Here is a 12,061-nt window from a genome sequence, read left to right as displayed (position 1 = left end):
CTGCTTGAGACATGCATCCAAGACATTTCAGGCATTTTACATTTGGCACACATCAACACACGTACACACACACACACACACACACACACACACACACACACACACACACACACACACACACACACACACACACACACACACACACACACAACTCTTAAGCTTTCCTGTGAAGAGCTTTCTGCCTTTGCCAGCCACCCAGGATCAGAAAGACAAAGACACAGACATGCAACTCAAACACTGCCAACATTTCCCCAATGAAAGCCATGGCAATTATTTCACTGAACCAGTAAAATTAATGAGATTTCAGCAGTTGATAAGAAAGGATCATAAAGCAAATTGGTAACATAAGGTGTCATGTTAAGTAAACTTTTAAACTTAATTTCATGATCTAATAAATGTATTTTTTATCCCAAAGTTTCAGCATGCATTTTTGTGATCCTTTCTAAAATACTAGGAGAGGCATTATATTTGCTCAGTTATAAAGCCTGATACAGCACTTGTGTATTAATTAAACCTTTGTGGCATTGTAACATTAGTGTCATTCTGAACCCCATCAATACAATTGCCATAACAATATTCAACATATAAGCAAAATAATCAAATTATGGCATACTTTGAACTCCTGGTCAAAGTTATAATACAGTTGAGTATTTCTCTATAGTTTGATACCGACATAATTTTGTGATCTCTTGCACATATCATGGCTGTCTTTATTTACATTCTCTCCAAAACATGTTGTGAACTTCTTCTGCATAAAATGGTAGCATGATTGTATCTTCAGAGTAAAACATCTTAGAGTCCTTTTCCAGCCATTCATTTACTAAACTGCCATAGTAACAAACTCAGCAGGCTAGAACAGATTTCTCAATCCCAGGAAACAGTCTCTAACTCATAATCAACTACCCACAGAGATTCCTGGGCAAGCTGAGATGGCGTAGCCAGCATGACTTGGGACTTGTTTCCAGCCTCTTCCCAACAAGTTATATCAGGTATATCTGAGGTACCTAAGTAGCTACATTTATAGGTATTTAGGTGAAAAAACACCTCAGTTGACTATATCCAGCCTGTTGGAGAAGTTGCCCAATCACTGAGATCCTCCCAAACTGCAGAGCACTTCATTGTAGTATGGAAAGCAAGCTCAATGACTTTGTGAAGGAATATCACTTCTAGCAAGATTTGAAACTTAAGAAGGTACCCTAACCATTTAGCCTGTTAATTATATTAATCTCCACATCAAGAGTTGATGTTTCTTGAGGGTTTATCCATATAGATACAACTGAACTACATCCAATTACAGAAAGCTAAGGGATTTCTCTCTCCCCTTCCACTTACTTAGGGACACAAAAGGAGGTTAAGAATAGATGAATCATATTCTACATCAGTAGAATACCTACTGATTTACTAAATTAGAGGATAAATGGTGCACATAAACTTAAATATGGAAAACAGGAAGAAAGCAGCCTGGTTATAATCTGCAGTAATTATGAGATACAAACTTGTGTGAATGATTAAACAGAATCAATACAGTGACTTTGGGTAGAGCTGGAGAGTAAACCCCTAGAACCCCATGCAGGGGCTTTGCCCTTTGCTGTAAAAACTACATCAATGTTACAGACCTTAAGGTAATTTTAAAAAATCTATTAATCTCCATTATCACTCTTGTATGATCAACTATGTCTGGTTTTGAGAGTTTCACTGGGTGTCAACTTCAGAAACAGAAACTATCTGTTACATTATGCTGACAGCCACTACATACACCATTTAAATAGTAAATAGAATGAAAACAGTGCTTTAGGATCCAATCCCCACAATGTACAGCAAGCAGCAGATCATCATGGACACATAGCCTCTAAGTAGCTGCTATGTGGTGTGCTATAGGCTCCTTATTTACCATAGTATACTGATCAACGTTGGTTCCAACACCCTCTGCTCTGGCCTTAATATCTATCCAAACCACTGCTTGCTGAAAATATGATGCTTTAAGAGCTAAAGTAACCTTTATTCATGGGAACATCTAAAGTAAATATGCAAGAATTCCTGTACAGAAGTATTTTGGAGCATTCTCAACTAGGGATACGTTGAATTGTCCTACTTGAAAATGTGAAGCTTTAATTACTAAAGTTGCCCATAGTTGTGGGAACACCAGAAGCAAGTACTCAGCTCCATTAAGCAATACACTTTATGGGGCATTAAGCATGTGTGTGGCTTCCAGTGACTCACTGAAATTACTAGAAGGCATTTCTCTTACATTGCTGGACAATTCACATACAAATGACATGTGATTTACACAACTGAAATGGGAGGGTCACACATGACAGTTTTTTGTGTTATAGCATCTTTAATATAAATTAGATTAAGTTAATTTCATTTACCTAAGAAAACACATATCTTCAAGAAATTTCAGTGAATTACTGAGTCACTGACTGATTATTTTGTAACAGTGTGACTGTCATTTTAAAGTCTTACTTCTCCATTTTTTGCTTGCCACCACAGTTGCATATTATGCAGCCATATTATCCACTTTGCTAGATGCCCAGTAACCAGATGGTGACAAAGGGCTGGCAGCAAAGGGAAACTTTGCCTGTTCCTGGTCCCCTTCTCCAAAGAAAAGGGGGTGATGTATTATTGTTATGGACATCTGTCAAGGGATAAACATAAAGGGCTGAAACTGCTTTTATAAACTCCATGTGGAAGCCATGCATTTGCTTAATGCTTCACAAAAGGTATTATTTAATAGAGCTGAATACATCCTCAAAATGAGTTAAGTTGGCAACTGCAAGTTCTAGGTCTGACTAGGCTATGAGCATTAAGTTACGAAGCGTTAAAATATGATGTCAACTTAAGCACTTTTTAACAAAACCAGCATGCGTTTAAAAGTTGTTTCAGGGGGTCAGAAACAGGAGTACTCTTTTCTTTTCAGAAGAGAAGATCTCCAACAGTAGACCACATATAATTAGTCAAAGGAATCCACTGTATGGACTTAGATTAGCTATCTAATGATGACCATACCCTAAAATAGGTATAACTTTATGAATAATATTGGTAAATCTAAGAGGAGCAAGGCTAAGTCTGGGGGCAAAAGTCATAGCATTATGCCTGAATCATAACATTTCAGAAATATGCTGGAAGGGATTATATAATATCTTTAAAATATCTGAGGCTTCTATGCAAGTATTCTAACATATACGTTGGCCTTAATAGTTACTAAAGATGTAAAACTATAATTACAGGGATGAAAAGGTATTTATTTGGCTTAGGTAAACTGCTAGAAGGGACACTTTAAAAAGGTCAAGACTGTACCCTGTCACTTATTTTGACATAAATTACTTCACAAATTATACAGTTAATTGATATCTAAGCAGTTTTTGCATATCAACAGAAATTCTTCAAATCCTGGCTTTCACCCATCTGACTAGGCTTTGATTAGTGGCTTGGGCTCTACAGGAGTAGGCCATGAGAGATTCCCTTCTGAGCTGGGAATTTCTGGTCACAGGCTTTTTGTTCCTGCTTATTCAAACTGTTTCTTTCTGAAATTGGTGCGCCTTGTTGCTGTAGCATAGGACCAGATTTAGGCCTGCTGAATCTAGCTATGTTTGTATAACTTGAGCAGTGATCCAAGCCATCTTTTTTGGAGAAGGTTCCTCTGCACCCTAGTAGCGGGAGTGTGCAGTTAGAACTTGTCTGATTGAGGACTGCTAGAACAGGCCTCAGTTTTGAGTTTTTTTCTGGTTAATTGGGTAACTTGTTTAAATCAGATTGTTCGTTTTCTATTGTTTTATATATATAAAAAAAAAATACAAAAAAAATGTTGCACTTTATTCATCTGCTTTTACTGTATTTGTGTTTATTCCTACTTTATTACTAGGGGCATTGACTACAACTCTGAACTGAGATATATAACAATAAGCATTTAAAGTGTTTTTTTGATTGCATCTGCTTTATTTTCTGAAAAAAAAAAAAAAAAAAAATATATATATATATATATATATATATATATATATATATGTATTTGTTTCCCTTCTAAGCTAGTATAGTCCAGTTTTCAGGTTAGTGCTGAATTCAGGGCTGTGTTACAAATCTCTGTGTTTGCCCATACCTTACTCAGATAGAAGGAAGTTTCTCTGTTCAACTGTGAGAGAGGGGAGCTTTGAGCAGCCTATCTGTCCCTGGAGGAGTGGTTTCAGCCCAGAAAGTAGTAGTTTATTGGCCAGTTTGGGCTAATTTCTCTGCTATAAAAACCGCATTTGCCCGGTTTTGCATGCCAGGCAGCACTGGTTAGCTACGGTATAACTATTCCCAGCTCCACAAAGTCTCCTCTTCAATTTTTCCCTCCCTTGGAACTAGACAAACTTTCAACTTAAACACTCAAGCCATTCATTTCTCAGCCTGGCACTTGCTCAAAACTCATAGCAAGCACTTATAACCCTAGCACTATAGAAGGTCAAGGCTCTCTATTCGACCTTACCAGCCATTCAGTAAAGCAGTTTACTGTACCTATCCAGGCATGTCCAAAGGGCAGTTTCAGTAGTACTCTCCAGTCCAACTGGTGAATCTGGGCATTCATAGGCAATGTTACAGCTGCCTCGTGTACACAGACAACCCTCTCCTCCTACCACCAAACAGTAATACATGCGAGAGATGCAATTATACAGCCAAACTGGAGGCTAAGCTCTCTCAACCCAAAACTGGAACAGATAGTCAAGAGGAGAAGAGAAATACTGGCATCACACCACCAGTCTCACATAGACCCATTAAATCAGCACTGGCAAAAAAAAAAAAAAACACACGTAAATACACAAAAACATACTCGGAGGCTTTAAATAAAAACCTGCAAAAGCAACAGAGCCCTCCAAAGCAGACATCCAAGCAACCTCCACCCCCCCAACAGAAACAATGAAACACATACTTTACAAAACCAGTGTGGCACGCAATCACAGCCCTCAAGGCAAAATAACATACTCAACATACTAGTAATAGGTGACTCTATAGTCAGGCACACTGACATCCCACTCACTAGGCTGAATAAGGAGAAGGTTACTGTTAGCTGCCTGTCGGGTGCCAGGATCCGCAACATAACATAAGCACTCAGGTCACTCCAGAACAAGTACAAATACGACTCTGTCATTGTCCATGATGGTGTGAATGACCTGAACCATACCTCCCTGGACTACATGAAAAGAGACATGGAAGAGCTCCCTGATCATGTAGCCCAGACCGGTTAGACCCTGACCCTGAATAGCATCCTGACCTCACCAAGAATGATGCCACTGTATAAAGAAAAAATTATCACTTTCAACAACTGGCTAAGTTTCTGGTGTCATTCAAAGGGGATCCAGTGTCTGCCTGGGATGACATGCTCAACAAGCCACGCTGCTTCGCTAGAGATGGCTTGCACCTCTCACCCTTAGGCTTTCAAATACTGGCCAAGGGTCTTGCCACCCCCATAGTGCCTTTTTTAGGCAAGGCTCAAAAGACAAACCCACCGCCGTAAATAACACAAGTAACAAAAATCTGAGGGTAATACTACTCAATGCCAGAAGTCTAAACCTCAAAATGCATGCACTTGAGGCACTCCTCAGTATGGAGAAAATCGATATATGTGCAGTAACAGAAATCTGGTTTAAAGCTCCAGAGAGCACCCCAGCACTACCAGGCTACAACTCATACCATACATTTTGGCCACAGAACCCGGACCGAAATACAAAAGGTGAGGAAGTATCCATATTCATTAAGGATACCCACACCTCCAGGTTAGTGGCACAGCACGATGTTTCAAAGATTATCCACATGCAACTAACAACAGGCAAAACTGCAATTCAAATTGTAGCTTGCTACAGATCACCCACCATGTCCCAAGACCCCCATTCCACATTTCTTTGAACACTGGGTAACATAAAGGTCCTACCAACACCCTAATATTGGGTGATTTCAACTACTCAAACATTAACTGGGAGAACTACTCAAGTACTAACTCCCTTGCCCAACATTTCCTAGAATTTATAAACTCAAATGTCCTGGAACAACTAGAAAACACTCCCACCACAGGTGACAACATATTGGACCTGGTCATCACCAACATGGGCGACCAGTATTCCACACCAGAGGTCAATCACTCACTGGTTAGATCTGACCGTAAACAAATCACTTTGGATATCCACATTCCGCCCTTACACCGGACAAGAAAACCACCATGAAAAACTTTTCAAAAGCAAACTTCACGTTACTTAAGACAGAGGTGGAAAGTTTCAAAGCCCCCATGTTAAAGGATAATGCTGTCCAAGCTGCAAAATCCTTTACTAATGCATTCTATGGGCACCTACAAGAATGTATGAATCATGGTATCCCAAGCAAAACCAAGACTCACTCCTCCAAGAAAAGGAAACCAGTCTGGTGGACCCCTGCCATAAATAAGCTATACAACAGAAGGAGGAAACTAGTACAGAAAAGAGTAAAATCACAAGAAGGGAAGACATCCCTGATCAGTATCAGCAAGAAACTACGATCCCTCATAAAATCATCCAAGGTGAGCATTGAAAGAAAACTTGCCAAGGACTCCAAAGATAACCACAAGGCATTCTTTAGCTATGTCAAGAATCTAAATGGCAATGCTCAGATCTGCTCAGAGTTAGTGCAGAATGGCACAAAATGCACTGAACCAACCGATATTGCCAACATCCTGGCAGACAGGTTCAGTGCAAACTTCGCTCCCTCTCACCCTCAAAAGGGCCCATAACCATACCAGAAGAATGTAGAGCCCCTGAAATCGCAGACACTCAGGTTAAAATAGCCCTCTCCAAAGCCAAAAACACAGCATCAGTGGGACGGATGGTGTCCCAGGCTGCGTCCTACATGAGCTCAAAGATGAAAAAAACCCTTACCTAAACACACTCTTCAAACTCAGCCTCTCCACAGGCTATGTAGTCATAGAGTGGTGCACAGCAATGGTTATTCCGCTCCACAAAGGTGTAGCCACAACAGACCTGACTATCTTGGTCTGCAAGGCTATGGAGCGCATCATCATGGAACTCATTAACAGAGACATTGGGAACCTCCAAACACTGGACGCTACCCAATTCGGCTTTGTTAAGGGCAGATCATGCCTCCTAAACCTGGTGGACTTCTTTGAGACAGTTACCAAGGCTATAGATGAGGGAAAGGTGGTACACACAGCCTACCTAGACCTCGCAAAGGCCTTCAACACCATTCCCCATTCTGGTATTATAGAGAAGCTCACCATCCTGAACATAAACCCCTATGTCACAAGATGGGTTGCCAATTGGCTCATGGACAGAACCCACATGGTGAGAGTTGTGGGAGCTAGGTCTGACTTTAAACCAGTTACAGGTGGCATTCCCCAGGGCTCAGTCAGTCCTAGGACCCCTCCTGTTCGGCATATACTTCTCAGAGGTACAGACAAGTACAGGAGGACTATGGCTGACCAAGTTCGCAGATGACTGCAAACTAGGGGCTATAATTGGCTCACCGGCTGACACAGACATCCTGCAAAAGGGTCTCACTGAGACGGATACCTGGTGTCAAAATCATGGCCTCCAGCAAAATGCCAAAAAGTGCATAGTTATTCCCTTTGGAAATAACAAAGTACCTACAAACTACCACATAGGTGGTAGTCCCCTAAATACGTAAAACATAATAAGGGATCTGGGGACCCAAGTAGATAGTAATCTCTCCTTTGATAATCACATTGCCAAAGTGGTTAGAAAATCCTTCTATGTGGCCCACCTAATCACAAAAGGGTTTGCATCCAGATCAGAAGAGGTCATTGTGCCCCTCTACTCATCACTCATCAGACCCATCATAGAGTGCAATGCCCCATTTGGGATGTACGTTACAAGACACCTGCAACAGCTGGAAAGACCAAAGAAGTACCTCACCAAGAGGATCACTGGCCTCAAACAGATGCCCTATGCAGCTCGACTGAAGAAACTCCAGCTGTACTCAGTTGCATACCGCCTGCTCAGAGGTGATCTCTGCCTGACATACAAGGCCATGTCCAACCCAGAATTGATGGACATGCTTCACCTAAAGAAAACCTTATCCCCTCGAGTCACACGCTCTAGGGATCTAAACCTCACCACATCATTAAATAGGATGTGCTGGAGGGATAGATTTCTGTCCTAGAGACTTCCCATGCTTTGGAACAAGATTCCAATCTACATTAGGCAGAGCTTCTTGCTAGCACTCTTCAAGAGAAACCTTGATGAGTGGATGGGAAACAGAAAGCTTACCCCAGGGATCACTTCAGTGGCTCTACTGGACAGAGGTACAGGGAACTAATCTAAGGGAGCAGCGAAAGCCAACACATTCTGGCTAGGCTTATAAATGCCTTCGGGCAGACAGCCTAGTACCTACCTATGAACATTTAACAATGATAAGGAGAGGCATGCTTGTTTCTATTAGGGGGAGAGGGCAGGGCTCATCCACAGGAGTTAAAACCCATATACAAGACCAGGGATTATCAAAAACATTTTGCCATCAAAGGAGCTGAGCATCTGAGAGGATTATCCTTGTAGAAGTGACAGACATGACCTTGTGAAGTCATCCCTTGGGAAAATCTGAGCATGTGCAGTGTAGAACTGATCTAAACTGATAACAACACATCCATCACCTAGCCCTGATCTTGTGTGGAATGACTGGGACAAAGGGCTGTAATTTTCTAATGGAATGAACAGACAAAGTTGGTGTACAGGATGTAAGCTTGATGGTCATCGATTGTTTATGGAGCAGTAAGAAAACAAACAAAAAAATAACTATTTGAACTTATCAGTGACAGCACTTTACTAATATTGAGAACAGGCATACATTAGCACAACTTTTGCAGTACAGATTTAAACATTCTTGTTGTTTCAATTCTTGATTACATACTCATAAAATTCAGTTGCATATATGGTTAACTGAAGTTAGAAAGATTATTTCACTGATTTTGAATTTTTTATCTCAAACTGTATCCCTGTCTTGACTTTAATGGCAGAACTAAATGCACAAAGGTTGATATGTCCAAACATTGACATCTACTTCAAGTAAAGACAACTGCTTACTCAGAATATTAAAAATATGACATCAGTGAACTTTTTCATAATCTAACCTAAAGAAAGTGTCACTCAGGTGAAATTTGAAATCATTCTGATCATGAAAACTGCAAGAAAGTTGATACTCACAGGCTCAATGATGGCTGGTTCTCCCTTCTGCCCCTTTTCTCCTTTCAGGCCACTAAACTGAAATAGATAAAATACTGCAGTAAGAATATTTTCTTTTAAAAGATGACACAAGCTTCAGTGATTATGTTCTCCAAAACCAAGTTATTTTGCTTTACTAAAGAAAGAATCCTGCATGCTCTCTCTCTCTGCCTAACTGCTTTTACTAGGGCATGATCTGTAAATGTCCTTCCATGTAACTGTTAGACGTCGCCTTGCTTTCATCCACCACCCTCTGTAGAAGATAAACTGTAGATTAAAAGGAGTGGTAAATGAAAATAAAAATCATATTCCATTTAAAGAGAAACGCAGACTGTAACAGTAACTATAAACAGTAGCTGCAAAAAGAAAAAAAACAAAAGAAAAAGCTATATTAAAAGGAATTTATAACATTTTAACTGGATTAAAAACCTTTGCTTTATAAACTCCAAAAAATTTTACCTTTAGCCATAAGAGATAGATTTGATAAAGTAGTGTAAAACAGATCTACAAGTGATTGTATGTTTGAAGCTATGAGCAGGATGAAGGAAAATCTAACATTTGCTGCATAAAATTTAAAGACAGCATACAGAAAACTGTATCTGTTCTACCATTTTGAATAAGTTTATTCATTAACACAGCAGCAGGTATTTAAGATCCCTCAACTCTGTCATGAGGGTCTATGGGCCCTGTAGAGGTCTAGTTCAGATTACATGGCTGATGATTTTTGTTGCGAGATGATGGAATTTGAGTTTATGACAACTAAAACTGGGCTGAATAGTGCATGGCTAGTTTCTAGCTGTATGCTCCCAATGGATGCTTCATTGATATGACATTCATATCCACTAAAGAAGACAGTAGACTAAGACAAAAAAGGTTTAAAGTGTGATTCATTTATGCCTATCACACTGTAGGCCTAGCTTTTTGTGGATTGCATTTCCTTGGCAAGTAGATTTTGTAATGGTGTCCAGCAGATTTATATGCACGATCCCGTAGCTGTGATTTGGGTGCACAAACCAGAGTGATAGCTAGGCCAAGGTGAAGGAGGTGTGATTGTCAGGGGCTGATAGGGTAAAAGAGCAATAATAGCATTTATTTATGAAGCTGAGAAGAGCTTGGTACAGTTTCAGATTTTTTTTTTTTGCTCTTGGATGAACTGTACAGGGCTGCAGATGACCTAGGTACAATTGTCACACAAACTCATCATACATATACCTGCTGAGGACTCGCAGTTATTGCATCCCCTCCTTAACAAGTCTGCAAGCTGAGCTAAGGTCATTGCATTCAAAGATTGGAGCTGCTGTTCCCTGCATATGGGTCAACCACCTCTTTGTTTTCTGAAAAGAAAATTCATTTTCCCATGTAAAGAGCATGTATTACAGCCACCTTATGCTGTGGTGAAAGACAGAGTGATGTTACTGACACCCATTTATATTCCAAATGCATATAGTGTATCACAGTAAATTCCATTACTCAGCCTATTTTTAAGTCATAGGAACTATGGAAATGGATTTGTTTGCAGTGGCATTACCTGAAAAACCCACTTACCAACACACACACACACACACACACACACACACACACACACACACACACACACACACACACACACACACACACACACACACACCTTGCAGACAGGTTATTGTGTACTGTGTTAGAACTGCCTCTGTATTCCAGACTGGTTATTGCAGTGTGTTAGAACTGCCTCTTTATTCCAGACTGTAAAACATATTCTACTCTTGACATGTGATTTATGAGTCACTAAGACATTCACTAACTCATAACATGTCCATGTTCAAAGCTACATGATATTGTATTTATCTTGTTTTAATTATGTACATGTGTATTATTCTACATGCCATATAGGTTCATAGGTAGGTACTAGGCTATCTGCCCAAGGGCATTTATAAGCCTAGCCAGAGTGTGTCGGCTATCACCGCTCCATTGATTTAATTAACTGAGCCTCTGTCAAGCAGAGCCACTGAAGTGATCCCAGGGGTGTATTTTCTGTTACCCATCCACTCGTCGAGGCTTCTCTTGAAGAGTGTTAGTGAGGGGCTCTGCCTAATGTAGTTAGGAATTTTGTTCCAAAGCAAGGGGAGTCTCTGTGACAGGAATCTATCCCTCCAGCATGTTCTACTTATTGTTGTGGCGAGGTTTAGCTCACTAGAGCGTGTGGCTCGCAGTGACTTGGATTTCTTTAGGTGGAGCATGTCCATCAATTCTGAGCTGGACATGGCTTTGTAAGTCAGGCAGAGATCACCTCTGAGTAAGCGATATGCCACTGAGTACAGCCGGAGTTTTTTCAGTCGGGCTGCATAGGACATATGTTTGAGGCCACTGATCCTCTTGGTGAGGTGCTTTTGTGGTCTATCAAGTTGTTGGAAGTGTCTTGTGAGATACATCCCAAATGGGGCATTGTACTCTATGATGGGTCTGATGAGTGACGAGTAGAGGGGCATTATAACCTCTTTATTTCTAGATGCGAACCCCTTAGTAATTAGATGGGCCACATAGAAGGATTTTCTAACTACTTTGGCAATATGATTGTCAAAGGAGAGATTACTATCTACCTGGGTCTCCAAATCTCTTATTACCTCTTCTGTATTAAGGGGGCTGCCGCCTATGTGGTCATTTGTTGGTGTTTTGTTTTTCCCAAACGGGATGACTATGCATTTTTTAGCTTGAGGCCATGACTTTGACAACAGGTGTCTGTCTTGGTAAGGCCTTTTTGGAGGATGCCCGTGTCAGCCGGAGAGACAATTATGGCTCCCATTTTGCAGTCATCGGCGAACTTGGTTAGCCATAGTCCTCCTGTGTTTGCCTGTACTTCTGAGAAATATATGCCGAACAGTAGGGGTCCCAGA

General features: G+C 40.6%; 1 protein-coding gene across 2 annotated transcripts in view; it reads right to left on the bottom strand.

Moving 5' to 3' along the window:
- Positions 1–12,061, bottom strand: part of COL5A1 (collagen type V alpha 1 chain) — a 1,013,097-nt gene that overhangs the window by 453,148 nt on the left and 547,888 nt on the right. For both annotated transcript variants that reach the window (XM_044058757.1, XM_044058756.1), the window contains exon 9: positions 9,177–9,233. In XM_044058757.1, the coding sequence (XP_043914692.1) occupies positions 9,177–9,233 (57 nt within the window). The remainder of the gene's footprint in view (positions 1–9,176; positions 9,234–12,061) is intronic.

Source organism: Protopterus annectens, chromosome 16.part0 (assembly GCF_019279795.1).
Source record: "Protopterus annectens isolate FY-2018-M chromosome 16.part0, PAN1.0, whole genome shotgun sequence".
Classification (NCBI taxonomy): Eukaryota; Metazoa; Chordata; order Ceratodontiformes; family Protopteridae; genus Protopterus; species Protopterus annectens.
The sequence above is the reverse complement of the archived record's forward strand: the minus strand, read 5'-3'. Positions and strand labels throughout refer to the sequence as shown.